Here is a 27,051-nt window from a genome sequence, read left to right on the forward strand (position 1 = left end):
CGCTTCGCACCCAAAATTTTGCTATTTGCACAGCTCTATTTAATATATTGATAATTCGAAATACAAAATATGCATATTTAAGGCTTTAATTAACCCTTTGAGGGTCGAATTTTTTCGCGAAATCCAGTCCAAAAATGTGTAATTTTTTTATTGCTGAAATAAGTTCTTCAGACGATTCTATTTAAAAAAAATTGTCTAAAGTATTTTTTTTTCGTGACCGTAAAGTGACAAAAAAATCATTTTTGTTGTTACAGCGCAGCGTTAGATATAGCGGATGTTTCGCTGTGCGGGAGTTCGATATATGAGCGCACCAGCCCCATACTTTTGCATGGGAAATTCAAGGCGATTTCTCAACTGTTCAATGTAGCCAATAATTCGATATATCCGGGATGTACTGTAGTTATGTGCCGACTTCGAATAGGCCATACACATGTCACACATAACTAGCTACTGGCGGATGAAGAACCAGCCACATGCGATAAATGTCATGAGCAACCAACAGTAGTACACATTTTAATAGCTTGCCTACATATGGAAACGTTAAGGCAAAAGCATTTTCATATCTTTTACAAGTTAAACATTCCATTTCATCCAATGTTACTTTTAAATGATGAGCCTTTAATCCCCTTAGCTAATGTGATCAGCTTTTTAGACAAAGCAGAATTATTAAATAAACTTTAATTATGACAGACTGTGCTACCGTTACCATAACAGCAAAACCTATCTAATGTGTCCTGTAGCATAGCCTCTCCAGGAGGCCCTTGCTGCGATAGGTGTCTTTAAATGAGGCACTGGCCTCCCGGCCCTTGGGTATAAGGACACGGGCAGAACAGTAGTGATACGTGAAGGCTGTTATGGTTCTACCATGATAACCTCGTGCACCATTCATACACTTTGACCATCCCATGCATCACGCTCATAATTTTAGAGTATATACTAATATTTTACGTGCTTATGCAGCGAGTTATCTTAGGCCTCTCTACAGCCATGTTACACTATTCGCTATACCCCATTTGTCATCGCCGAGCACATATTTCATAGTTATGGCCGCAATATAGTTTCACTATAGCTTTTTCCTTTCTTTCACCATGTGTCTGGCGCAGCATAGCCTTATTGCTTTTGCACCACAAAACCCAACACAAACAAATATGACTGAGATTATGCATCAGTGCGAGAGCACAGCTTGATTCTATGCTTGCTTGCTTGCTTGGCAACGTGGCAGTTTCCACAGGGTGAGTCAGTGCAAGATGTTTGCATCAGTTAATCCTGCACTAGCCGCGTTATTGAATCTCTGCCCACTGAAGTAGCTATTTGAGGTGTAATTCTTGTGTTTTGTTTCAATTTGCAAGGCTGAGTCGTGCAAACTCTGGTATTAATTTGCTGACCTGAAATAGGCACTTGCTTACATGGCAGCTGCAGTTTCACTACAGTGGTGTGCATCGCGTCCAGTTGCTGCGCATGCACTGGCGGCAACCTTTTCTTGTGCATAAAATTGATGAGTGATTCTATCTTTGGATACTTTGCAGGGTCATTAGTGTGGGAAAGTGAGCCTGCATCAATCTTGTCATCACCATTGCACAACACCACACTCTGTGGTGACAACACATTTTCAGCAGTCTTTGTCGGTGACCTCCTCACAGAACATAGCAACATTGTCTGGCTTAAAAACTCCTCCGTGAATCTACCATTCCTTCATCACTTGCGGCGTGCTCCCAGAGGTCGCCGTTGTATGCAGCTTTCACTGTGTTGGTTAACACATCAGGAGGTGTTTCATCCTGACGCACAAAGCCTGCCTTTGTGAAGCAGCTTCTTGTGGCGGAGTCCTTAACATCATGTCATGCTCCATAAACAGAGTGCACAAACTTCAAAAGGGGGATCTTCAAGACGGAGGCCTGCCCTGACGTGCTAGAAGCATGATCGGTCACTAAGTTTAGCCACATCTCATGCTGCTGATACAAGGCTTTGAAATTGGCCATCATGCTGGCATCCAATGGCTGCAGGCTTGCTTTGGTACTGGGTGGCATGAACATCAGCTCAGTTGTTGTTAATTTCAGGCTAATGCTGCAAGTGCTGCAGTTTTCGAGCAACACAACCTGTTTCTGTCTGATGATGTCGTTAAACTCGCACAGCTATTTTGCGTAAAGGTTGTGAGTCATCCAGGCCTTGTTATTTTTGCAATAGCGGACTGGGATGTACTAATTTTTGAAGCATGTTGACTTCTTTGATCTTTCTATCGTGAAGGAGTGACTCCCATGGTTCATCACATTCCCCAATAATAATGCCGCTCAAGCTCCCACTTGATTCTCTCAATATTTCTCACCATATGGCTGCAAACATTCTTGCACAATCAAAATGATTTTGCTGGGTCTGCATGAATCTTCAGTATGCCTTCCTATGTCCCAAGCTGTGTAGCATACTGAAGAATGCAATAAGCTTGCCCGCTGCCTGATGACAGCAGATCAGCTGCACCAAGAGCACTGCTCTGCTGACCTTCACCCTCCAGGCTTCCCTACTGACTCTATGGTTTGGCTGTGGGCTCCACTTGTAGCTCCTGGCCTTCTCTCCAAGTTGTTTCTGAGATATTGTGGTCCTTGCCGTACAATTGTGCAAACCTCACCTGTGAACTAGGTTGTGGAGGCTGTGCATGTGTCTTCTGATCAGTGCTGCTGCAGTTGTAAAACTGTCCATGCAGGTGATCCTATCTTCTGTCTGTGTTGCCATACGCTTAGAGAGTGATGTAATGCTTATACTACATATGCTTACAGTAATGTAACAGTGTTGAATGGAAGTAGCTGCTTTAATGTGTTGGCTAATGCTTCATGCAAGTAGGTACATGTAGTCATGTTCACATAAGTGTGACAGAGCTGTGTAAATTTTCTTCAAAATAACCTTCATTTATACATTTCCAATTCATGGTGTCAAATGAACTACTTTCATTACCCACCTTCATTCAGGTCACTTGACTGCATTCAACTGAACTGCTGGTGTAAAGGCTTCAGCGGTGATGTAACCTTCATAATGCAGTCTTTTTGATTTCTGTTCTACCAAGAAGAGTCGTGTGACAAAAAGTGTTTTTGTTAGTTCTATTTAAGCACACTGTTGCATGATGCTGCTGCTAATGGTGCTGTTCATGGGGAGTGCCTAATATAACTACTGATGTCACGAGAGGCAGTGGCCTTGGTGCATTTTATTTCTATGTTTATATAGTGAAAGCTCATTAATTCAAACTACAATTTGAATACAGTAGGCTCTCGTTAAATGGAACCTGAAGGGACCATGAAAATAAGTTCCATTTAATGGGAGCTCCATTTACTGTGAGATGAACAGGGGTGCACAATACAAGTCCGAAACCGATCAAGTAAGAGCCAGTTGTTAAATTTAGGTAGCTATTCCACTTAATTAAGAGATCTCCATTTACTGAGAGTCTGCTGTAATCCAAATTTATGGATAATTTGAATGGTATAACTTGGTCTGACAAAGCTCCACACAAGTCTATGTATAAACAAGCCTGTTAATTTGAACACGAGTAGGTTCCGCCCTGGATAATTCAAACTGCGCACCACCGCCCCGGTGGCTTTGCATCTGGTGTATGGCCAGAGAAACACACAGGGCAGCTGCCTAGTCTTGAGGCTGCATTGACCAGGATCGGAGAAGGTAAAATTGGGTAAAACCGGGCAGGCAGGAGGCTAGAGGGCAGCGGCGGCTGTCTCCTCTCTGTCCTGTGTGACCTCCAAGATTTGGTTCTTAAAGGGGCCCTGCAACACTTTTTCAGCGTGGTCAGAAAACGCTGCCGATTCATAGTCGAGGCTCCCAAGAACACGCGAGCCAAACGTAGCACAGCACGCGGCCTGGGATTTACAATAAATTCTCAAAGTCGGCTAAAAAGCGCATCCTCTTCTCTCGACAAAAATGATGCTTACGGCGTCACTCCCACTGGCCACGTCATTGGCTGAGTTGAACATGGCGCGCTCGGTAGTTACTGCGGCCGCCGTGGGAGGCTGTCACTTGCCCGCGCGCGCGATTGCACAAAAGTGCACCGCGCATTCGAAGAAAAAAAAAAGGAAAAAGTGCTCAAGGTCACGAGGAATGCATAACATACCTTCTTTCCCCATGCTACCCCTCCCTGCTTAGCTTCCAGCGCTTTTGTCAGGATGAGAGAAGAGAGAAAGCAATTACAGCGTGCGACAAATCTTTGTAACTCCACTCGTACTGGACGGATTCTAAAAGTTTTTGCGGTGGTTGATTCATGAGGAAATAAGCTCCTTTAATGAAGCCATTCCATGGCTACTTGGAAAAGTGTTGCAGGGCCCCTTTAAAAAATTTTATGCAGTAACTACTAAGTGGCAGTCCTAAGTGCACTACACATGCTTGTGCGTGCTTGGGAGCAAGTGACAGAGGTTGCGATATTAAATTGCTATCACCACTGCAGCACACACACTCTGCAAGCTAACAAACCTGAACATGGCGTCACAATGCCCCATGGCCGACGTTTTGCATTTTGTAAGATGTCTGCATTGCAAACTATGTCAATGTGGACGGAAGTGCAGCGGTGTGTGGTGCACTCACACACGGTGACATAATTTCTTGGTTAAGCAGCTCAGAACCTGTCGCTGCCACTGATGAGGAGGGGGACGACGACAACGCACCAGTGCTGCCTTCTGCTGCGGAAGTCGTAGCCAGATTGAATGCCGCTCTTGTCTTCTCGAGTTTTTAACAAGGCGAAGAGGAGACCTTCCACCACATTTGCTCGTTAGAGCAAAATGTACTGGCTGTCGTCTTCAAGGAAAAAAGGCAGACCATAATCACTGAATTCTTCAAAAAATAAATTGTTGGCATGCCCTACTGCTTCCCAGTCGCATTATGCTCTTGTTCTTCACTTTGGTTAGTTCGAACTTTCGTTAATTTGAACTGAGGCCACTTCCCCTTGCGGTTTGAATTAATGAGCTTTTATTGTACTTCTGAGTATTGCTTCTTGTGCAAATACAACTACCTTATGTGTAGCAGAGGCACTAAGGACATCTACTGCAAGCACTGTCTGACATGGCAGGAGTGTATTACTTTTGGTTGTTGACCATAAAGTGTGTTATTGTAGGCATGAAATGATCAGGTTTCATCTCTTTGTTCTTAAGTGGAAGCAAGTTAAAACTGTCATACAAAATATGAGATAGGATTGTGTAATGCTCACAGCTATAGAAAAGCTCATACATATAGTTCTCTCTTGGTGACAGCTTTTACAAGTGTGTGCTGTGGCATTTCAATTTTTCAATGATATCTTAAAGTATGTCCTAAAATTTTTATGTGCAGGAGCTACTTTTAGACAGGAGCAGGACCATGGAGGAAACTGAAAAGACAGTGGAAGACTTGATTGCATCCTTGAGGCAGAAGGATGAATTCTTGAAACTAAAGGATGAGTCTATAAAGGACTTGGAGGCTAAGTTAAAGCTATTGGAGAATGCAGCCGCAGCTCATGAAAAATGTATTGTTCAACAACAGAATCTAACTGGCTCTTCATGTGTGCCTGGTGAAAGCCTACCTGCTTCCAATTCTGTGGAAATCACACCTGAGCGTTGTGGGAGAATTTTATTTTTTGCATCCCCAACATCACCTGATGGATCAGAGACGGCCACTGTTCTGCATCTTTCGCAGTGTGCATCAGAAGTGAAGGATTTGTGTGAGGCTGTTTGTGAGTTGGCTCAGGAAGTTTTGCCAGAACTAGCCACATTTGACTTTCCTAGGAATGGTACTGTTCCTGAGCTCATTGAAATTTTGAGCGCTGCACGAGAGAAGGGTTTGCAGTTCTGCATGCGCAGTCAGAGTGGCTATGAACATGAAGGACATCTTCAAGTTGGGCCGGATCCCTCACAGATAGCTTTGCCTGCAAATCTTGGTGGAAAGCTTCAGGAGCTATCACTCTTGCTTGGAGTTGAGTGTTCGGTTGTACCAGTCTGTCTGAGGGATAGTGTAGGTCTTCTTGATACACTCATTGAGAAAACAAAGGAAGAGTCCATTCATAACTCAAAGGATTCAGCAGCCTTTCATGTTGATCCAAATTCACCAGAAGGTCAGGGTCAGGCATCCCACAGTACCCCCATCGACACGTCATTCCGACAATTTTCAAATGGATGTGATCATCTAGAAGCTGCAGATTATCAGAAGGAGCTCCTTGGTGAACTTGACTCTGCATTGGAGTGTGTTGGACAGCTGCACAACGAAGTTGAAGCTTTGTCTCTCACACCCACCTCGAGCATGCTCAAGAAGACGGATGGCAGCACAGATGAGTTGGTGTTTGCTGTTGACTCCACAGGGCAGTTGGTTCAAGTGGCCCTTGAGTCTGGCGAGCAAAATGAACACATTGCAAAGGTGAGCGTGGGAACCAAGTGCTTCTTGTTTATTGATGGCTGTTGCTGTGTCTAACCATCTTACTCTTTATAGGAAGTGTCTGTGCAGACTGAAGCAGATGATGATGTGGAGTCTTTGAGGAGTGAGCTAAGGAACGCTAAAGCACAGGTGAACTTATTTGCTTTCTTGCATCGCATACTGTGCTAAAATGTTTTCTCCATTTTCACCAATTAATAATTTAATCTGACAATTGAATAATTTGTAAGCTGGCAGATGGAGAAAAGGTTGGCAGTAGTTTAGAGTATATTTATTAAAAAAAAAGAATTATCTATACTCAGTCTCACCACTGCTCTTCAGCACTACCAAAGCTATGGGGTGTAAGCAAGCCACATGCTTGTGCAGCAAAACATAGTTCCAGATATAATAGCCTTACAATTTGCAGGGTTGTGACATTTGTGCTTGCTTAGCACGGGGTGCTTTGCATTGATACGTGATATGTTTATTCACCATCGCTTTTACGTTGTAGTTCTTTAATTGTATTGGTAACCGCCGGTAACTGTGGTTACAAATCAACATGGGCAGCGTCCATGCCGACGCAACCGCCTGCTTCAATCCAAACTTGCCCTTGTTACTTGGCCACAGCTCTGACCGCAACAAATAAATGGTGAAGTGAGCCATCGCTTTGTGCCATCTCATGAGGGGGGCAAAGCATCAAGTATGTTTTGTCATTATTGGTGAGATCAGCTGTTTGTTTAGCCACACCTGCTAAGCCTAACCCACCGAGAATTTGATAACGGTTTATGAAAATAGCGCAATATAGTCTCGAATACATTGTTGAATACAAGCGTCAGGACATAAATATAAAGCAAATAGAAGCGTCTGTTTGGAACTTACGGGCCATACGGCGCACGACGACGACGTGATAAATCCGAGGCGGAGGGCACCAGTGTCGACGTGTGCGCAGACACCAGGGGGACGCTGAGCAGACAATGCGGCGCGGATGAATATATCGTAAGGGATTTTCGACCATCCTTTTGGCTAAGGGGCCCTGTAGCCTCCACAATGCTGAAGGGAACTTCTGAGATGAAGTACATATAGTCATATGAAGTATGTCTGGTAGGCTGGGTACATGTAGTTCAACTGTGAAGCTAAGCCAGTCACTTACGAAAGCAAACTTTCTGAAATGTTTTTGTACATTGCTTATTCTATGGACATTTCGTCACCTATTGCATAAAATATCAATAGCACTCATGCGATTGTAAGTTTCTTCTGCAATAATGGAACTGTTTTGTTTAGAGTACTAGAAGCGCAATTAAAAAAAATTATTTTATCCAGAAAAGCAGTGGCGAACCGGGCGTAAGTTTGTCTCTCTAACAAAAAAAGCGGGAAGATGGACAAACAGCAATATGCACACTACTTCGGCCTTAAGCAGCTGGATCACAAGTTCGTACAGCGCGTTTTATTATTCAACTCTACAATGAGGTTCAATGCTTGCTAGCTACGCAGTGCAGGTTCAATTTTTGGCCATGAGGCAATATTTCAGTGAAGGTGAAGTGCAGACATTATTGTGAATACTTAGATTAATGTGCATGTTAGGACCTGAAATGGTAAAAGTTAATTTGAAGCCTTTCACTACTTTGTCTATGTTAAGTGACTATGCATACAGTTTCCAGATGTTCACAATTTTTGCTTCAAATTGGCCTGTGACTGAAACAGGCATCGAGTCTTAAAAAAATTTTGCAGATGCTCCACTAGGATGAGAATTCTTATTTGCTTGATGTTGCAACACATGCACTATCATATCTCACTGGTGCTTACACACAGTCAAACAAGTGTGTGAAAGCTGCATAAAAGCACCCATAAGTTAAATATACAGTAGGCTCTCGTTGAATGGAACCTGAAGGGACCAGGAAAATGTACTCCATTTAACAGGAGTTCCGTTTACTGAGAGATGGACAGCGGTGCAGAATACAAGTATGGAACCAATCTTGTCAGGATAGAAGCACTTGTTCCATTTAAGCAGCAGTTCTGTTTAAAAGATTTCTATTTACTGAGAGTCTACTGTATTTAGTGCATAATTTGCCGTAAGTCATGCAAAGCTTTGCTACTAAAACCCCTAAGTTGGTTACTGAATTTTCTAAAGGAACATGCTTTACCAAAACAGATGCTGATTGCGAAGGGAAAGATTTCGATATGATGATTGCATGTTCATTGACCAACATGCATGACCCATGTGCTTCTTGAAAGACGGCAGTTTAGCGCTAATTATGTTGTTGAAGCCATTGCAAAAGTAGCTCACCTTCCATCTGCTCACCTTCCTGTCGTAAGGTGAGCAGATGTGATGTGACAATGAAAAGAAAATAGAGGATCAAAGAGGTCCTGAACCATCCCTCGTGCTTGGTGAAAAAACACATACAGCGGAAAGCAGACACTGCTGTGAACAGCTCAGCCAAACCTCGCAGTTGTGCATGGCAAGGAGAGTTTTACTAGTGGAGCACCAAGTTGCCAGTTTCTCAAGCACCCTCTCTGCTTACAGAGGCCCATATTGGCACTCTTTGAAGAGCTTTCATGCAGCAGATCTTTCGTCACACAACCAATTGCTGCTATTGGTCAGTAGCTAAGCTGGCATAAACAAGAGCGGCATTTGGATCACATGCGCTTCTTGCCACGGGGTGCTTCCATGTGTCGGGCGCTGTGCTCTATTGCCCACTAAAATTACATAATTGCAATACTAGCACGCTCTGAAATCGCACTTGGAGAGAGCAATCATGTTCAATGACGCGTGCATGACGTAGCTTCTTTCCCCCATGCCAACCCTCCCTGTGTAGCTTCCAGCGTGCCCGTCAGGACAAGAGAAGAGAGAAAGCGCTTAAAGTGTGTGACAAATCCCTGTAACTCCATTAGTTCTTGATGGATTTGCAAAGTTTTTGCAATCGATTTTTAGGCAATAAACTCCAATACCGAGGTCAGTCAATGGTAACTTGGAAAAGTGGTTCAGGACCTCTTTAAGTGTGGTAAAGTAAACAGACTTGCCTCTGTCACCACATTGTTTGTCGAAAGCAATGTTTTGTTATGAAAGCAGGCTCAGATACATGGCATTTTAGTTTGGTAATCTTACCTTTGTGAAAAACATGTCAGTAGAATGTTGTTAAGAAGCAGGCTCAAATATTCGCATGGCATGTCAGTTAAGCTATTGACTGACCTCCATGAAAAATAACTTGAAACTGAATGCTAAAATTGGTACATAGCTGAACCAGCATTCTTAATGTGATATTAATCCTTGAATAATAATTCTGCTGACATTTTGTCACTGGCACCTTTTAAAGTGTCACTTGACACCAGTAGCTAAAATTCTGTATGCTTCTATTGTGTTCCCCTTGTTGGAAATTGGGGCAGTTACAAAAGTTGTCGTAAACTTGGAAGAGTGGTGGCTTGAGCTAGTTGGCAAGTCATTGTGAGAGCTATAGCGCAAACTGGGGACGAAGAACACCGAACAGACGAGGACAAGTCGCCCCAGTTTGCGTCTTTTTCATCCCCGGTTTGTGCTATAGCTCTCGTCTTGTCATAAACTGTCGAAAATGATGAATTTGTACTGCAGCAGCATGAAATTATTTGTCTGAGAATCAACCATATCCTTGTTTTGACTTTTTTCCTCTGTTCTCTTCATTTCCCATTGCCCCATATCCATAGGTCAAATTTTTACAAAGGTCCCTGAAGGACTCGTTCTCAGTGAAGATAACAGAGTCCCCCACTGGTCCAAATGCACAGCCATTGATTGAAATAGACCAAAATTTGCCCCATCATGGCTCACTAGCCAGTCAGAGTCCCCGCAAGTCTGCATTGTCAGCTAATCGGCGTTGGCGAAAGCAGCTCACAAATCAGAAGATGTCAGAGTTTGGTTTGTCAGAAAATGTGTTTGAACTCCAGGAGGAGATCTTTTTTCTTGTGCTGAGGATTGAAGACTTGGAGAGGCAACTGAAGGAAAGTTCAGAGGTGATGTGACTGTTGCGACTTTCTATTGTTTCTGGTATTGTTTATGCCGTATATTGAAACCACTTGTCCTTCAAACTCTTGTTAACACTCCATATCACATTTGCAGCAGCCCATCGCTCACTTTTGTAATATAGATCCTCTCTGGAAAAAATACGCATTTCCTGTTTCTTTTGTCTCTCTGATGACTAGAAAAAAAAAGTCCTTTCTTGTTTTGCCTTAAAGCACATTTTTTGTTATGCAATGATGACATGGTGCTTGTCATGAGCATACTACATGTGTTTTTAACATCCTCTGATACACAGCATTGCTTTGCTGAATTGCCATTCATGCTAATTGTTTGTGGATAAACTTGCTATGGCATCTGAGGACAGATTAATAACATTACCAACAGTTGTAAGAGCAATGGTGCAGTTTCTGTCTTGTGTTTTTTCTTGCAACATGCAGTTTCCTTTAACAACACAGCCACTGACAGATATTAACTTCTCTATTTTTTAACACTTAACAAATTGTACTGAAGAAATCAGTATGTATTAAGAAATAGGGCCATAAGATTCACTCATCGTAAGTGTTGAAGTAATTTAGCTGTCTAGTCTTGCTATGCATGTGCCAAGTTCTAAGCTTTCTAATGCGTAGGTCTTGTAAATTTCTTTCTGTACTGGGATGCATATGAAACATGATGGACTTAATTGCTGTATCCAGCCTACTTTGTGCACGCACACTGCTGGTACTCACAGTAAAACTTAAGGAGGGATACTTGAGAACAACATTGATGCCCAAGCATCAAATGGCTCATTGAGTGAAAAATCTGGCATCTTTAAGAGTAAAACGTCAGCTAAATTCCCATTGGCTGTGATGCCACGTCACTTGCACGCATTGATAAAGTAGAGTAGGGGAAAGGGAACAGTTGCTGGTGCACCAGTTGATGAGCGAGGGGAGAGGAGGGCATTGCCGCAACACCACGTCGCCTTCGCTCTTGCTCTCACAATCCTGTTTTACTTGTGCATTCCTTGTCCATGCATGCCCTCCTTCGTGTTCTAACTTCACCTCAGTAATCCTACAAAGAAAATTAATGTATATTAAAAAAATTTGGTGGTAGCGAGTTTTGAACCTATGACCCCACAGTCGGATGCTCAGCATCTCTAAGATAGCAGACTACAAACAGTGCTACTCAACAACCAATGCCTCCTAGATAGCAGGCCCACGTGCTCTGCTTGATGACGTCATGCTTCTTGCACTGAAATTTTGACATCGCTGCTTTTGTCATGCTGGACTTGGCAATGGAAATTTCGGACCACGTATCATGGATAACGCAAAGTGCACAGGCCTGCTATCTAGGAGGTGTTGTGCATAGTCCATATATGTATCTTTCTCTCACCCTGCAGTCTTAGATGTTGTCAAATGGCTGATGTCAAAAGATATTTTCTGCAGGAAATGAACATAACTGCATAACTACATTTTAGTCTATCTTTCAATGTATTGCAATGATCTTTTTATTATAAGTGGTTATGAGTGGCACTAGTGACAGAATTGTACTGATGGGCTACATCATCGGGCCAATACTAAAATGATCCACTGTAGTCTCATTTCATGCCCTACATTTACTTTGATATATCGATTACTAAAGCATTGTTGTGGATAATAGTGACAATTTGGACACTCTCAAGTGTTAGTCTATCAATGTAGTCTAAATTGTTATTTGCCTTTAGTGTCTCTTCAAGGAAAGCCTGCTGTATATCTTGTTTCCTAATACTTTGAAAAAGCATAAAGTATATGTGTGGAGTCTTGTACATCGCTCACTTGCGACATTAAAGGGACACTAAAGAGAAACAATGAATTGGTTTAGATTGATAAAGTGTGCTCGGAGAACTCTTGTGTAGTTTATTTCACCACCATAGGTTTATTATTAGAGGAGAAAACCAAGTTTAAAGTCTCATTTTTAAATTTCGCGCCGAACTTTGCAATTCGTGACGTAAAAGTCTTCAAAGAGCATTTAACGTATTTTGGTGCCACTGGCTCGACATAATTTTCACAAACTCGTTATGTCAAGTCTCTGGCCCCCTCAGAGGACAATGTACTTCGATTTAACCGATTAGGAACTACGTAGGCCTAAGCAGGCGCCGTCAAAAATATGTGACGTCACAGCAAATGGTGCGGGAATTCCAAGGTGGCGTCGCCACCTGTATTTTTTTTTGTGTGTTTTCTCGCTTATTAAGCATCTTCGCGCAGAAAGCATGGTGTTTTTGGTATCGTGGAAGACTACTTTACTAATGCGAGAAAAATCGTGTTGCTCCTTAGTGTCCCTTTAATGCATAATCCAGGTTCGCACAACTGAGGGGAAGGTTAATGAGGTTAACAACATTACCGAGTGGTAATTATGCATTGTGTGACATTGAAAATTTGCATATGGCTGATCTGTTCTTTGACAAAAGGGAACAAGTGGGAGTCATTGTAAACCGGAGCAGTACTCGAAACATGAAATGATGTTGACTGTGATTGAATATCTATGGGTTTTAATTTGGCTTTTGGCACATTTCAGAGATAGGTAAAAAAATTATTTCCCTCTGAAATCGCCCTCTCCCCCCTCCGCTTTTCTTGACTTTTGTAGATAATGATCTCTAAGTACAAGGATCAACCTGCATCTGAGCAGTCGGTCTTAACAGATGCTTGCCTGTTGGAGAAGAATGCTGCCCTGGAGCGGCAGTTGCAGGACATGCAGGAGATGTCAGTAGTGCTTCTGTGCCGGTTGGAAGAGCTGGCAAAATTCCTAGGGCAGCTGCTGGCCTACGACGAGACTGGATCATTGGGGTCCGTGACTCTTTCTCCAGCCATGGTGGCCAAGATCCGCCAGTTCGTCGCAGACAGCAAGGAGATCTCCAATTCCTTCCACTCCATGTCACAAAGTTTTCTTGGTGAGCTCAGAACAGATAGTGTTCAATTATTTATTTATTTATTTATTTATTTATTTATTTATTTATTTAAAAATGGCTTGGGGAAGCATTGTTGCGTAGAGGGGGTAATTCAAACAGAAATACATACATTGAAAATAAACTATATTATACTACTATAACATCGATACATACCAGCTGCAAAAAAAAAAAAAAAACTAAAAAAAAAAACTAACTTAAAGGACGCTTAAGCTTCGCCTTCAGGAGTACAATGCGATAACGTAATCGGGGACCCATACGTATCGCCTTCTCAATTGCTAGCCTGGCTTCAGTTCTCAGTGCATGCCTCAACCGTGCCGCAAGGAAACGAATGACTGTGCGCGTAACGTTGGCCGTTTCAAACTATCCTAGAATGCCTACTGCAAGTACAGTTGTTAAGTGCCGACTACACCATAATTCTTCCTTTTGCAAATCAGCGAAGGACCCACTATGCGTCCGTCAGGCAATTCTTGAACCTACACAGCTGCTCACTTTGTTGATGCTTTTGCAGCTGATGATGATAAAATATGTCTGAGCGCTTTGTAATGTGTGCGCCTTTAAAATACCTACTCGTTGTGCAATTCGCATGTTTTGACGCCTGGCGCGATTCTACACTTGTGCCACGCAATATTACATGCATTAACCCTTTGTGGTCCAAAACTTTTACCCACTTTCCGGCTCTACTGGTCTGAAACTATTCAGCCAGTTTCTGGCACCACGAAGAAAAACACAAACTGTGGAAGAAAAACTCACGGGATAATTATTTTTGCTCCTGCATTCTGCAAGCAACTCCTTTAGCGATATTTGGGCTGTGTATGATACCACTCAAAGCATTCCCATTGGTGCAGGCCAGGGTTGTTACTGTTCCCCTATGTGTCGACAGAGGTGTTGTCTCCACCGCCGTCATTGTAGTCTTCGTCACTCACTTCTGTCGAATCACTGTCATCACTGTCTGGTGGAGGCACGTAATTCTCTTCTTCACTAAAGTCATTCTCGCTTTCGCTAAAAGCTCCACCGTAAAACGCATGCGGTGAAAACATGGCCATGCTTCTCAGCAAACCGCGCACGAGTGGTTACGCTCTGGACTCCGTGGTGAACATAGTGCTGCACCCTAGTGTAAGAAAAAGTAAACCTAAACAAACAACGCTCACTTATTCCTCAAGAGATGGCACTTTATGTATACAATAAATGCGCACGACTCGCAGTGAGAAAACAGCGAAATTTAAACCACGAACACCCTTGTCGGGCGGTGCCCGACAGCGGACCGCTACGGCCGTGTTGCGTTATATGGCAGCGCCCGACAACGGACCGCAAAAGGTTAAGGAGACTCCCTCCACAATATGACACTCATATAGTGTTTTTTTCCAAAGCAGTTTCAAGCAATAGCGTGGCTCTGTGGTAGAACACCTGCTTGCCACGCAGATAGCCTGGGTTCGATTCTCACTCGAACCGAAGTTTTCTATTATTTATTTTATTTGCATATTTCTCAATTTTCGGATCATGGACAAGATGATATTTTGCTCACAAACAACAGCGCCGACACCGACGCCAGAATTTCTGCGAAATGAGCTCTTTAACGCTGTCACGTTAAAACAGTATATTTGAATATAAATACATTGTATAAGGGTGGTAGTGAAAAAAGGGTACATTGCAGTGTCTTGTAACATTGATACAGTTGAGCCCCGCAATAATGAAATTGGCGGGGATACTGAGAAAATTCGCTATTGTGAAGATTCCGTTCCCGGGAAATAACACAGCACAAGTAGGGAAACAGTCAGCCAAAAGAAAATTTAGTGCTGAAATTCATTTACCTTGCTTTGTCAGCCCTTGCTGTGTAGTAAATGCATAGATCTTCCTTTGCAACACACTATGTGCGACACACCAGGAGATAGTAGCTGCACACCACGTGATACTAATTGCGATACAACACTTTGCAGAAGCAGCACCACATGAACTGTGCACGGTACGTGTAGGAATCTTATGTCTACGTATTATTGCAAGCTTCACATCAGCAGCAATGGCCTCTGATATGAAGATAACGGGCCAATGCGGCAGTGTTAATACTATGTTTTTGCACATCAAGAAGAGTCATCACCTTTCCCCTTTCGATTGTCTTCGTGCTAAAGAAAAATTTTGGGGTTCCATAGCACTCTGGAAAAGCAGTGGGTGATCCCCAAAGCCAGAAAGCTTGAGAACCCCCTGCTCTAAATCCCAACTAGTCAGCACAATGTGGTGCATCTTGTGCACATCATAGCACTCGTGTGTGCTAGTGCGGTGGCAAAACAGCATGTACTATAGGAACTAGGCCATGCACATGCCTACGTGGCGGGAGTTACAAATAAAGCATGTACATGCCCCATGCTAATATCGTCATTTGTCGGCAGCAAGAGTACTCGACCAGGCAGACAAGGGGCTCTCATCTTGTAGAATTTCTGGACTGATTCCTGTGCACGTGTTACAAACTGTGCTCACAAGCATTAATTAAAAACTGTCTGTGTGCAAGGTCACTGTGAATATGCAAATTGCACAAATTTTCAGGTATGTTCTATGACTATGTGCCACAAATGTGCTGCAGAGTGGGCTTTTCTGTGCTCACAGACTACTGGAGTGCCGATGCGGTGTACAATGGATGAATTAAATCAGAAATGCTATGTGAATTTTCTTCTCTAAATCAATATGTTGTTTTAATGGGCGTAAAGTGGAATTGGGTAGTATTCATTCTGACTGCTTGCAGAACCCTAGAACACTGTTTGTGGAAGCCCTGGGTTCTGTGGATCCCAGCTTGAAAACCCCAGCATAGACAATGCAGGTTGGCGTCGTCAGAGCTCTTCAATACCTTTCTGGTCGTGAAACTCTGCCGTCGTGCTATGAGAGAGCTTCGTACACTGCTTAAAGCTGCTGCGACGCGGTGCTACTGTGCCACAGAGGGTTGCGTTCACGTAATGAAATGCTTGTGAAATGCGAGTCGAGCTGATAGGTATAGTGTGTTCTGTGCACATGCTGCACTATTTTTTGACTTAGCTGAAGTGTTGGGGCTGTCAGGGTGGGAAAATGATGCTGAGCACGTGTTAGGGTGCCAGCCGGTTGTTCCTGTTTCGAAGGAACTACCTAAAGGTCTCGTTTGGTGTACCAAGTAACAAGGAGCAGCGTGAAATATGGCAGGGTGCCATATCACAGCTAGACACTGATGATTCCAACTCTAATCGAGCTATACGCTTGTGTGCATGAAACGTTTTGATGCCTCAGAAATGTCTGCCTACGATTCTAACGTCAGTGGTGATGCCGTGTCCCTGGAACAGCGAAAGCTGACGCTGAAGCTTGTTCATTAGTGCCATGCCTTTAAGGGGTCCCTAAACCACCCAGAGGTCGACATTTAGTTGTGGCATTGCAGTTGCGCACGAGTCTACAACGAACACGTAGCCGTGAGAATTTTTTCGAAACGGTGCCGTAATAGCGGAGTTACACACGTTTGATGTTATAAAAGAGGCCCTCGCTCGTTTCGCTCTTTCCTTCGCTCTGCTCAATTCGTCGGCTCGTCTCTTCTCTTGGCTGAGTGCTCCTCCTCGCTGTTCGAAGAGGAAGAGTGGTGAGCGCGTGTACCTGCATGCAGACAAACATGACATTAGCAGACGATGTTGATGTCAACGCTGAGGGGCTGAGGATTCCTGAAAGGCCCAGAGAGGAGAAGAGATTGTTTCTTGGAATTTGTGGGGCACCCACAGCTCATAGCGCTGCCTCGTTTGGAATTGTTTACTTGAAATGTTAAAAAATTATCAAAGGTGGTTTAGAGGCCCTTTAACAAAATTATTCGTGACCTGACACCTTTGTGCTGTCTGTATGGCACTTGCAAAATAAAATGTTGTGCTAGTTTGTAGTTTTTGCACAAACACATTTTGTATTTCTTTTTGTGCTTGAATTATAAAACTGATTGCTAAGACAATTGCCTAATTACAATACAGGTTCAGCTGTGCAGGGCCTAAAACATAATTTGCTTTAATCCTGTGCTAATGGCTGTACCGAGACATTTATTGGCGAGATTTGTCTTACATTTATTCTACCCAAATCTTGATCAGAAGTGGCATTGCTTTGCCAAAAGATTTGAAGCACACGGATCAGCTCGGTTTTCTTTTCTTGGTTATCAGACAAAGCTCTTCTACCGAAGCAGTCCTTGCGTTAATGGTTTAATGGTTTTGACCTCCTGATAAGATACTGCTTACAGTTTAACAGAAAGTAAACAGCCGTGCTGGCCGAGCAATCTGGCACTATGCTAAACCAATAAATAATTGGTGCTTATTGGTTCACAATAATTAGTTCACTTTGGGTGAATCTGAGTATAACAGCCCAGCTGTCTGCCTCTTTCTTGCAAGTGGAACTGCTGAGGCTCTGTTGCGAACGTGTGGTGTTTAATTTCAGGCAATTATCCATAAGTGGAACCGAATGAATATTTGAGACAAACGGCACTCACCTGGCCATAGTGGTCACATTTCGTCAGAAAAAAAAAACGAAAAAAAAAATCATTCCTGTACCTAGATTTACACGCGTGTGAAAGGACCACAGGGGATCATTATTAACAGAGTCCACCACTACGACGTACTTCATCTTTATATTGTAGTTTTGGCATGTAAGACCTTGAATATTTGTTTCTTTTGGACTGACACTGCCAGAAGCTGCATATTTTGAGCGACTATCTTTTTTTCTCCTGGGAGGCTCATTTCGAGGCAGAAGACGCACTCAGGCAGTTATGTTAAATGTTAGAAGTACACTCAAACCTCGATATAACGAACACGGATATAACGAATTATTGGTTATAACGAAGTAAATGGAGAATAGTCTTGTCATAGATGAATAAACGTTTATAACGAATTTTCGGATATAACGAAGTTATTTTCGTGGCAGATGTGGCTTTGTTTAATAAGGTTTGAGTGTAGTGTGTTAAGTGTGTTAGAAGTAGTTACGTGAAAGTAAAGCAGCTGTTGCTGTAGTATGGAAAGCTAGAATACTGAGTCTGCCCACACAATCACAGTGGCAGCAGCATTCGCATACCCTCTCATGTGCAGTGGCGCCTCTAGTGGCGGGCACCGGCTCTAAGTGAGGCGGCAGTTTTGTTACCAAAAAGGTATTGAAGGACCCTGATGTCACACTTGTAGTTGCAAGTTATCATAGGAATTTTTTACTAAGCTACATCTTACCATTTCAAATAACGTCTTGTAAAGAATTCTGGGCATAGCCATTAACTGGCGATTCTCAATCTAGGCATACATAGTACCTGCCGTGGTAGCTTAGCAGGTAAGGTATCGTGCTGCTATGCATGGGGATGCGGGTTTGATTTCTGGCTATGACAGCTATGGCGGCTCTATCATGATCTCTAGGTTCAGTTTCCATCAATAGCAAGTTCATCTGCTTTCATTTCCTTTTATGTAATAATTTCTACACTTCAACTACAAATGGCTTCCGCTATGATTACCTTGGCATCATTTGGTGGTGGCTGACAGAAGTTCGACTCCTCAATTGGTTCCCCTTCTTGTTCATAGCAGCACTTTTGGCTTTAATTAATTTAGTCTTAAAAAAGTTAGTGAGTAGTGGAAGTCTTATTAAGTGCTTCCCTTTAACAATGAAGTTGTAAAATATTTATTTGACTGTAACTGTATGGTCAATGCAAGATATGTACCTAGCAATGTGTTGCACCTTTGCCATTTTTAGGCACTTAGCTTCAATTATGATTTTCAATGTGTTTATGTATCTTCTCATTGCAGGTTCTGACACGAGCAGTGTTCTCAGTGACCACCTGTCAAAGAGAGGTTCACTGGATAAGAATATGCAGTCATTCTTATCTCTTTCAAAAAAGTATGTTTTCCACAAACATTTAACTTGTGTAGCGAAGAAGAGTGGCCTTGTGTCTCAGTGGCATCATCCTTGGCATGAGCTCGGGGTTGCTGTGCTCGGACTGCTGCCTGTTTGTCTGCATCTGTAGTGAAGAAGGATGCCCTGTGCCAGAGAAGTTAAAGGGATTACGCTGACATAAGGCACTGGCCAAAGTATGGTGGGTTGGAGGAGTTGGTAGAGTGCACGCTTGTGTTGTCGGGCATAATGGGGGGGGGGTAGAGCACAACTTCGAAGTTCCAGGGTGGACAAAACCCAACAGCCTCAACCACTTCCTTAGAGCAGGGGACATGAACAAAGGGGGCGGTGGACAGAAGCGTTCAACCAAACACAGAAACCACCAGCTCATGTAGGATGCGATGACGTTGAGGTGCACACCACTCTTTTTCGTGACACTTAAGTGACATTAGCGTGATCATGCTTAATTGTTATACTTACTTTGTAGAAATGAAGATGGGACAGCTCTTGTGAATAAACCATCTACGGGCAAGCTGGACATCAAGATGATCTCACCTTCCCCTGAAGATTTCGCCTTCATGGAAGACGAGCTGAAAATGTACGTGATTGTGGGTTTACCTTATGCAGTAACACCTTAAAGGGCCTGCAATTTCAGTTATGTTTTTCTGGCATCGGCAGAATATTCTGCAGGGCTGGATATTTCGATTTGAAATAGTGCGTTGTGCATACTATTTTAAAATGGTAATGCCCATAAAAAATATTTAGGTACCTAAAAATAAAAAAGAAATCACTCTCAGGAATCCTGTATGCTCTGGAGTTCTAGTTGCCAAGGAATTGCAAGTCCATGGCCATTGGCTGATTTGAGCATCGTAAGCTGCAGTTACCGTGGCTGCCGCAAAATGCCAAGATGTGCCCGCGCGCGCGATCACACTGAAAGGAAGCTGCGCGCTCGAAGGAAAAAAAACGTGCTCAAGGTCATGATGCGTACTGAACGACGGGTGTGTACCTTCTTGCCCCCTTGTCATCCTCCCCCACCCCCCACGTAGCTTTCAGTGCGCTCGCTGGTACGAAAGCAGAGAGAAAGCGCTTCAAGCATACGACAAATCCCTGCAACTCTGCTCGTAATTGACGGATTCTAAAAATTTTTGTGACAGTCAATTCGTGAGGCAATAAACTTTTTTAATGAAGCCATTTGATGATTAACTTGGAAAGGTGTTGCAGGGCCCCTCTAAAAGATATGGTATGTCTTATTAGCTGAATGTAATGACGTGAAGGGAGTAAATGTGGCTTGCTTTATGTCTGAAGTGTTCCAGCTAAACCTCAAGAAATCCGTTTGTTACAGTAATACAAACAGCTTGATATTTTTCACTGGCCTCTTTAATATTTTTGCTAAAAGCTTAGGTGATTAAAAATAATAACGAACTTTTAAAGGGACACTAAAGGCAAATAATTTGTCAGAGTGAAAGCTCAATGTATGACGTCTAAAACAGCAATATTATCAACAGCAGTGCCCTACTTACCGAGAAATTAAGCTAAATGTATCGCACAATGAGTGCCACGAGCGGGACATTTTGGAAATGATCCCGATGACGTGAGAGAGTCTGACTACAGTTAATCACTCGTAATCAAACTAGCTGCAATAAAAAAAAGAACCTTCCGTGCATCAAGAGATGTAATAAAATGCTGCTTGTTCATTTCTGTTTGATTCATGGAAAAAAGAACCTCTTTGGCGTTGCCAGTGTGCGTGGTTCAAAAGTTCCGTTTTCGCCGAACTGCGCTTCGCCCGCTGCCCTGCTTCGCTCACGCGGTCGCGTCTCAGTGGTAGTTTCGGTATTGCGTACTGCCACGTGTGTTTTGCACGCTCAAAATGCCGCATGCGTGTGATGTTGCCGGATGCCCGAATGGTGCACGCCGCCAGTGCACGCCGCCGCGCAGTAAAGGTGGTCTACGTTGGGCACGGCAACAGTGACGTGACAAAAGCCGCTTTCAGGCGGGTGATTTGAAGTGCGCTAACGCGATGCGGACCACTAAAACATGACTTTATTTCAAAATAAGCACTTCTTTGGCATAAAAGTAGCACTACGAGGTTTCTGGACTGCTATTTCAACAATCAACGTCGACTTAATATTTGCCTTTAGTGTCCCTTTAAAGCACTCCTTCAAATGCAAAATCCGCAGTGGGAAAGTTGTAGAGCCTATTGACAAATATTGAAATAATGTCTTTCTGTGATTATAGCTGCTGTGGTTTGTTTTTCTAGTCAGCAGTGAGTGTATGCAAGATTGGCAAAAGTACCTCGTGACTTGGTACTTGTAACAACATTGGTATTCTCTGACAATGCTACCAACAAATGATCGATGCTACACACAGACTGAAGGCATGAATTGCTAAGATTCCTTATTTAAAGGGGTCATGACATGGTCGCCTAAAGATTTGTGGTTTTCATTGAAAATTAGAAGTAGAGGGTCTATTATGCCGATACAAATTTCAAAAGTGAGCCGTAAAAGAATATTTCAGTGCAAAACAAGCCCTAGAAGTCGCCGGCTGTAAACTCTGCCCACCGCCGGCGACCGCCATTTTGTCATGGCGCGTGTGACGTCATGTGCAGCACGGAACGGAGCTGTCGTCTTCTACCAAAGTTTGAGCCGCTGCAATTCCTTTGATTTCAGTGCCAAGCTGAAGAAAGCTAATTTTTTGAAGGTTTTCTTTAGCAGCAAGAAGAAGCCATTAGACAATGAAGCATGGAAAAAGAGTTATAATTAGTTATGGGCGAAATGATTAGCCCTGTTGTTTCCTGGATCAGTTTTCAATTGGCTTTTTCTGATTGTTTGCTCGCCATGGCTGCTAGATTTTTATGACAGTGAAATGCAAAAATGTTTGCATAGATTTAGATGCATGTTAAGCAGCCCAGGTGGTCATAATTCATCTGGAGTGACATCCATGGTATACCACATGATCGGTTGTGGTTTTAGCACGTAAAACCCCAAAATTTTAATGTAGCCTTTTAGTCATTCCTGTCAGATCTCTCGCATGTTGCACATATCTGCAGACATTGCCATTGACTGAGGGATACCTTAAAATATTAATGGGCACTTCCAGAACAACAGCTGCCTATTGATACAATTCATAAGCTTTCTTATGGTAATTGCAATGAGGCAACTTGACATTCGCAGCAGTGACCACTGCAGCGCCTTTTTAGCTGCAACGGTCTGCTGCTAGGCACTGATTCAGTCCCTGACTGCTGCACTTCCCTTCCAGTGAAAGAGAAACACGAAAACAGCTATGCATATGCTGATACCTAGGTGCCTAAATGACAAGTAAATTAGTTCTCTTTTCTAGTGCCATCCTGAGTGTGACTTGGGGATGTGATACCTTGTCACTGCAGCGGAGGTATGAACAGTTGTCAGTGTTATGTATTTCTGTGTTGCACCTACAGACGTTACGGTTGACTGAATTGTGGATTAATCCAAGTGCTACCCATGAACTTGTATTTCTTGCTTATTCACTTTTGTATTGTGCGATGTAATGCAGTGTTTTGATCCATTTCTCATATCATTCTGGGGATGTGGTAAATCTGTCTTGTACATCAACTTGGTAACATTTATATGCTTCTGCTACCAGATTACGAGATCGAGTGGCGCAGCAGCAGAGGGAGATCTCCACCCTTACACGGCGTCTTGAAGAGGAGTGTCCTGAAAGGGCGTCTTCAGCAGCTGGAGGTAGGTGCCCTTCACGTCGCCATCCTGGCACACCAGCGTCTCTCTGTGAAGGGGAGGACACGGATGCATCCTGGCGTTATCAGGACCAGGTAGTCCTGGTGCAAGCTAGTGACAGTGATGATATCCTGCTCCTGCTGAATGAGAGGGGCCTTCCTGAGAATGTCTACCTGCGGAGCACTTGGCAAAAGCAAGCTCTCAATGCCCCTGAAAGCCCCAGCATCCCAGCAGTGGCTTCAGCTGTAGCTGCGGAAGAGGCTGATGCAGATGCAGACTACTCTTCTTCATCTCCTTCCCTGCTGCGATGGAAAGATTCTCGCAATTCAGCTTTGGAAAACAATGTACCACAAGAGCCATTAGTGCCCATTGGCCGTTTCCAGTGCTGGTCTTCAGATTCAGACATATGGTCAGAGCCAGACCGTAGTGTCTCTGAGCAGCGAATGGGTGGCGTCTGTCGCAAAGGGTGGAGCAAGCAGCCACGCAGGTCACCCAAGGAAGCAAGAAAAACTTTGGTTGGTGGACGGCAGGAGCCAGGCTCAGACACTGGGCTCAAGAAAGCCAAGGACACTTGGCCTGACGTGTCCCGAGGGAAGCGGCTGAGCTGCCCAGCAGCAGACGGAGGTAGTCGGGGGTGGGGGTGCCATGCTTGCACAAGCCTGCACTGCTTTGAGGAATGCAAGTAGTTTGTTACCTGGGCTTGTATTTCCCAGCTTTATTTTCCTTTGGTTTTCTTCCACATACTTGATTGCCCTCCACTGATGAACTGCTTTTCACATCCCTGTACAAGGAAGTTGCTGGCACTGTTTTGTTTGTTTGTGGTCAGCTGCTTACTTATATCTTTTGTTATCAATGCTTGGAGACGTTTATCTCATTTGTTGCCCATATAAAGTTGGCATGACTGGATGATGTAAATGTTTCTCACTAATTGTGGCCCAGCATCCCCATTGGCAAAACATGTGTGTTTAATTGAATGTTCAAGGGTACCTTTCTTGTTAGTCCTTAAATTGCCTGGACAGAGATGTGCATGTAATGGCTGCATTCTTGTAATATCTTCATTGTTGACATTATGAGAAAGCTTTGAAAAAATGTTTCATTGTGTTCTCAGTACATTTAATGGGTATTCACTTAAAGTAATTGCAGCAAGTGTCATCTGCCATGTGTGGAATGCTAGGATTGGGCTCAACTGTGCAGAGGTGCTTAGTTGTAGTATTGAGATTTACTGCAAGATAAGAATATACACTTACAGAAAAACTTCTCAATCAACATTTTGTACCTCGAGCTACGTTGTACGCAGCTTCATTTCTGGGAAGGGAGGAGTGTGCGGGTGCCCACATGATATGAAAATCTCTCCTATCGCGAAATTTAGCTAGGATTCTTGGTGCTTCTTGCGAGATTCGACCTTTAGCGTAATTTTTTAATCGTGGCTTTAGAGTCGTTAACTATAACGTAACTTTTGTGGTGGCCATCGCCAGTGATATGGCTACCTCCTCTGCCACTTTGGCTTTTTTGCTTTTAATGGATGTGCTGGCTTGGGAATCACCTTTAAGATCTGTCGTGACGGCGATTATACTTTTGCCACCTGCATATTCCTATGCGTCTACATAGACCACATCCTGAGAATATTAGATATTCTTATGAAGAGCTTTTGCTTGTTCTGCACGTCTCTCCTTGTTATATATTCGAGGTGCATATTTCTGGGTATTAGAGGAATAAAAAGATACCCTTGCATGTCTGATGAATTATCTTCCTTAACACCGTGTTGTGCCACGTACGTCACGCCTACTATATTGAAGATATGTTTACCTGTCGAGCGCTGTGTTAATATTTCACATTGCGCTATCGTATGAGCTTCGATGAGTTCGTCAAGAGTGTTATGTATCCTGAGCTTTCAGAATCTTGCATTAGATGTGATCATTGGGAGTCCTAGCGCCTGCTTATACGCTTTTTTGATGATACACTTTAGTTTCCTCTGCGACTTGGAGCTTAAGATAGGGGGCCACATAGACTATGCGGCTGATTTCAAAAGCCTGTATTAGTCGAATGAGGTAATTATTACCCAGATTTATATACATGTAAATGCAAGGTTTGCCAGGAAAGGGTGGGCCTCAATCACATAATCTGGGCTTGCTCTCAAGCACCCACACAGAACAAAACATTTACCAGTTCCAAGCAGTTAAGCAAGCCAAGGATGCCGTGAAGGTCCAAGGGCTCCTGGCCGTCACCTAGGAGAGGGAACAATAAAGTTGTTCCTCCTCCTCCATCAACATTTTACATATTTTTTCTGCCTCAGGTTTTTAGGTGGGATAGAATGGCGCTCATTATGAAAGGTAAAGCTGAAAGTATGTGGGGTGTGTTCCTAGTTACGTTTAAGGTGTTCAGTGCAGCTGAAGTATTCACAAGCTTGCAGCCATTACTTGGTCTGATATGGAAAAAAAAATATCTCCTGTAAGTGCTACATATTCCACATAAGTGACGAGTTCGTTTTTGTTGCTTGTCTTGCATTTATATTACTTACGCTTACATGGGCTGCATGATCGTTTACTTAGGCTCATTTTTTGCATGACTTTTAATTAGAAATTGTTCATTTTCTATGCACTGCACATACAAAGCTTTGTATAAGCTTCTAGAAGCTTGTGGTAATTTACAAGCAATGAAGCTAAAAAGTGCTGCTTAGCGTATAGTATTTTGTCAGGTTTCGTCCTTCAATACAACTTTTTTACTATTTGTAATGACACTTGACCTATTGCCTCAAGCATGGGGACAAGCCATTAAATGACCTCCGTATCGGAGTTTATTTTCTCACCAGTAGATCCGCAAAAATTTTTCGAATCTGTCAAGAACAAGCAGAGTTGCAGGGATTTTTCATGCTTTAAGTGCATTCTCTTTTTCGTCCTGATGAGTGCGTTGGAAACTACACAAAGGGGGATAACAAAGGGGTTAAGGAACTATCTCAGTGTGCATCATGAAATGCGATTGCCCTCTCCCTGTGTGATTCCAGTGTGCGATAGTGTTGCTGCTGTGTAAATTTAACACACTATAGACTGCAGCGCCAGCATGTGGCAGCACCTTGTGGCAAGAAGCGCATCTAATCCAAACGTCGTTCTTAATTTATGTCAGCTATTGGCCAGTAGTAGCAATCTGCTGTATAACACCATACAGCAGCCGCCGGCAGCTCCATAAAGAGTGAGGAGGGGTCATTGTATGTGAAGAGCGTGCTAGAGAAAATGGCAACTTCGTGCTCTGCTTGTAAACTCTCCTTGCCGTGCACAACTGCAATACATTTGGCTGAGGTGTTCACAGCAGCGTCTGCTTTTCGCTCTATGTGCTTTCTCACCAAGCATGAAGGGTGGTTCGGGCCCCTTTAAAGTAAATGTAGGACACGGTTTGTGCCACCAGTGGGACATTCTAGTACTAGCCCAATATGACGTACTACAGCCTCGGTATATAATCAGTAGTACTCAGACCACCCATAATTATACAGATTAGTGCGGTGAACCAGAAGTCTGTATAAAAGGCTGCTTGTGCATTTCTGTTCAATTCATATAAAAAAGGACTTGATGTTACTCTTGACAAAGTGGGTGGTTGAAAGGTTTCGTTTTCGTCGGGCTGTGCTCCACTGGCATAGTTGCGTCTCAGTAGTAGTTTTGTTAATGCTTATTCCTGTGCAGGCTTTGCTCGCTTGCGCAACTCGTTAACTGCCATTTAGAGAAAATGCCCCATCCATGTGATGTCTTTGGATGCATGAATTGTGTACGCCACTTGAACTAAAGCAGCTGCAGCAGTGAAATCGACATTCAAATGGGGGGCGCCGCGAGGGAACTCCTACGTTCAGAATCTAAGTGTCACATTTCTGCGGGTGCACAACAAAAAAATTACTGGTGCGCTTGCTGTATTTTCATGCAGAGGAATACGAAACCAACCATAACGTAAGCAAGTCGTGTAATACGCCCTTCAAAGCGTTGCTTTCCTGCAGCGCTGTTTCATCGGTCTTGTCAGGATGCTGTGAGCCCATGTAAGGGAAATGGAAAAATAAAGAAATGGTTTCAAGGTTTTAAAAAAGTAAAACTGTATTAGTAATAATGGCTACATATTCTCGTGGCTGCTTTCGTGAACCGTCCCTGTACATGCCTAAAAGCCAACTGGGTCATTGGACGCCTTCCACACAACCCCTCGTAGAGAATGAACATCAGTTCGACATCGATCACACAGGTGAAGGCTGTGTGCACAGGGCCTAGTGCGCTGCT

At 43.3% G+C, this 27,051-nt stretch overlaps 1 protein-coding gene across 1 annotated transcript in view; it reads left to right on the forward strand.

Annotated features, from left to right (window-relative positions):
* Positions 1 to 27,051, forward strand: part of LOC119401993 (uncharacterized) — a 160,456-nt gene that overhangs the window by 59,555 nt on the left and 73,850 nt on the right. Inside the window, exons 11-17 of the mRNA XM_049417623.1 lie at positions 5,305 to 6,360; positions 6,433 to 6,507; positions 10,030 to 10,332; positions 12,938 to 13,241; positions 19,010 to 19,100; positions 19,582 to 19,692; positions 22,713 to 23,428. Coding sequence (XP_049273580.1) covers positions 5,305 to 6,360; positions 6,433 to 6,507; positions 10,030 to 10,332; positions 12,938 to 13,241; positions 19,010 to 19,100; positions 19,582 to 19,692; positions 22,713 to 23,428 — 2,656 coding nt within the window. The remainder of the gene's footprint in view (positions 1 to 5,304; positions 6,361 to 6,432; positions 6,508 to 10,029; positions 10,333 to 12,937; positions 13,242 to 19,009; positions 19,101 to 19,581; positions 19,693 to 22,712; positions 23,429 to 27,051) is intronic.

Source organism: Rhipicephalus sanguineus, chromosome 1 (assembly GCF_013339695.2).
Source record: "Rhipicephalus sanguineus isolate Rsan-2018 chromosome 1, BIME_Rsan_1.4, whole genome shotgun sequence".
Taxonomy (NCBI): domain Eukaryota; kingdom Metazoa; phylum Arthropoda; class Arachnida; order Ixodida; family Ixodidae; genus Rhipicephalus; species Rhipicephalus sanguineus.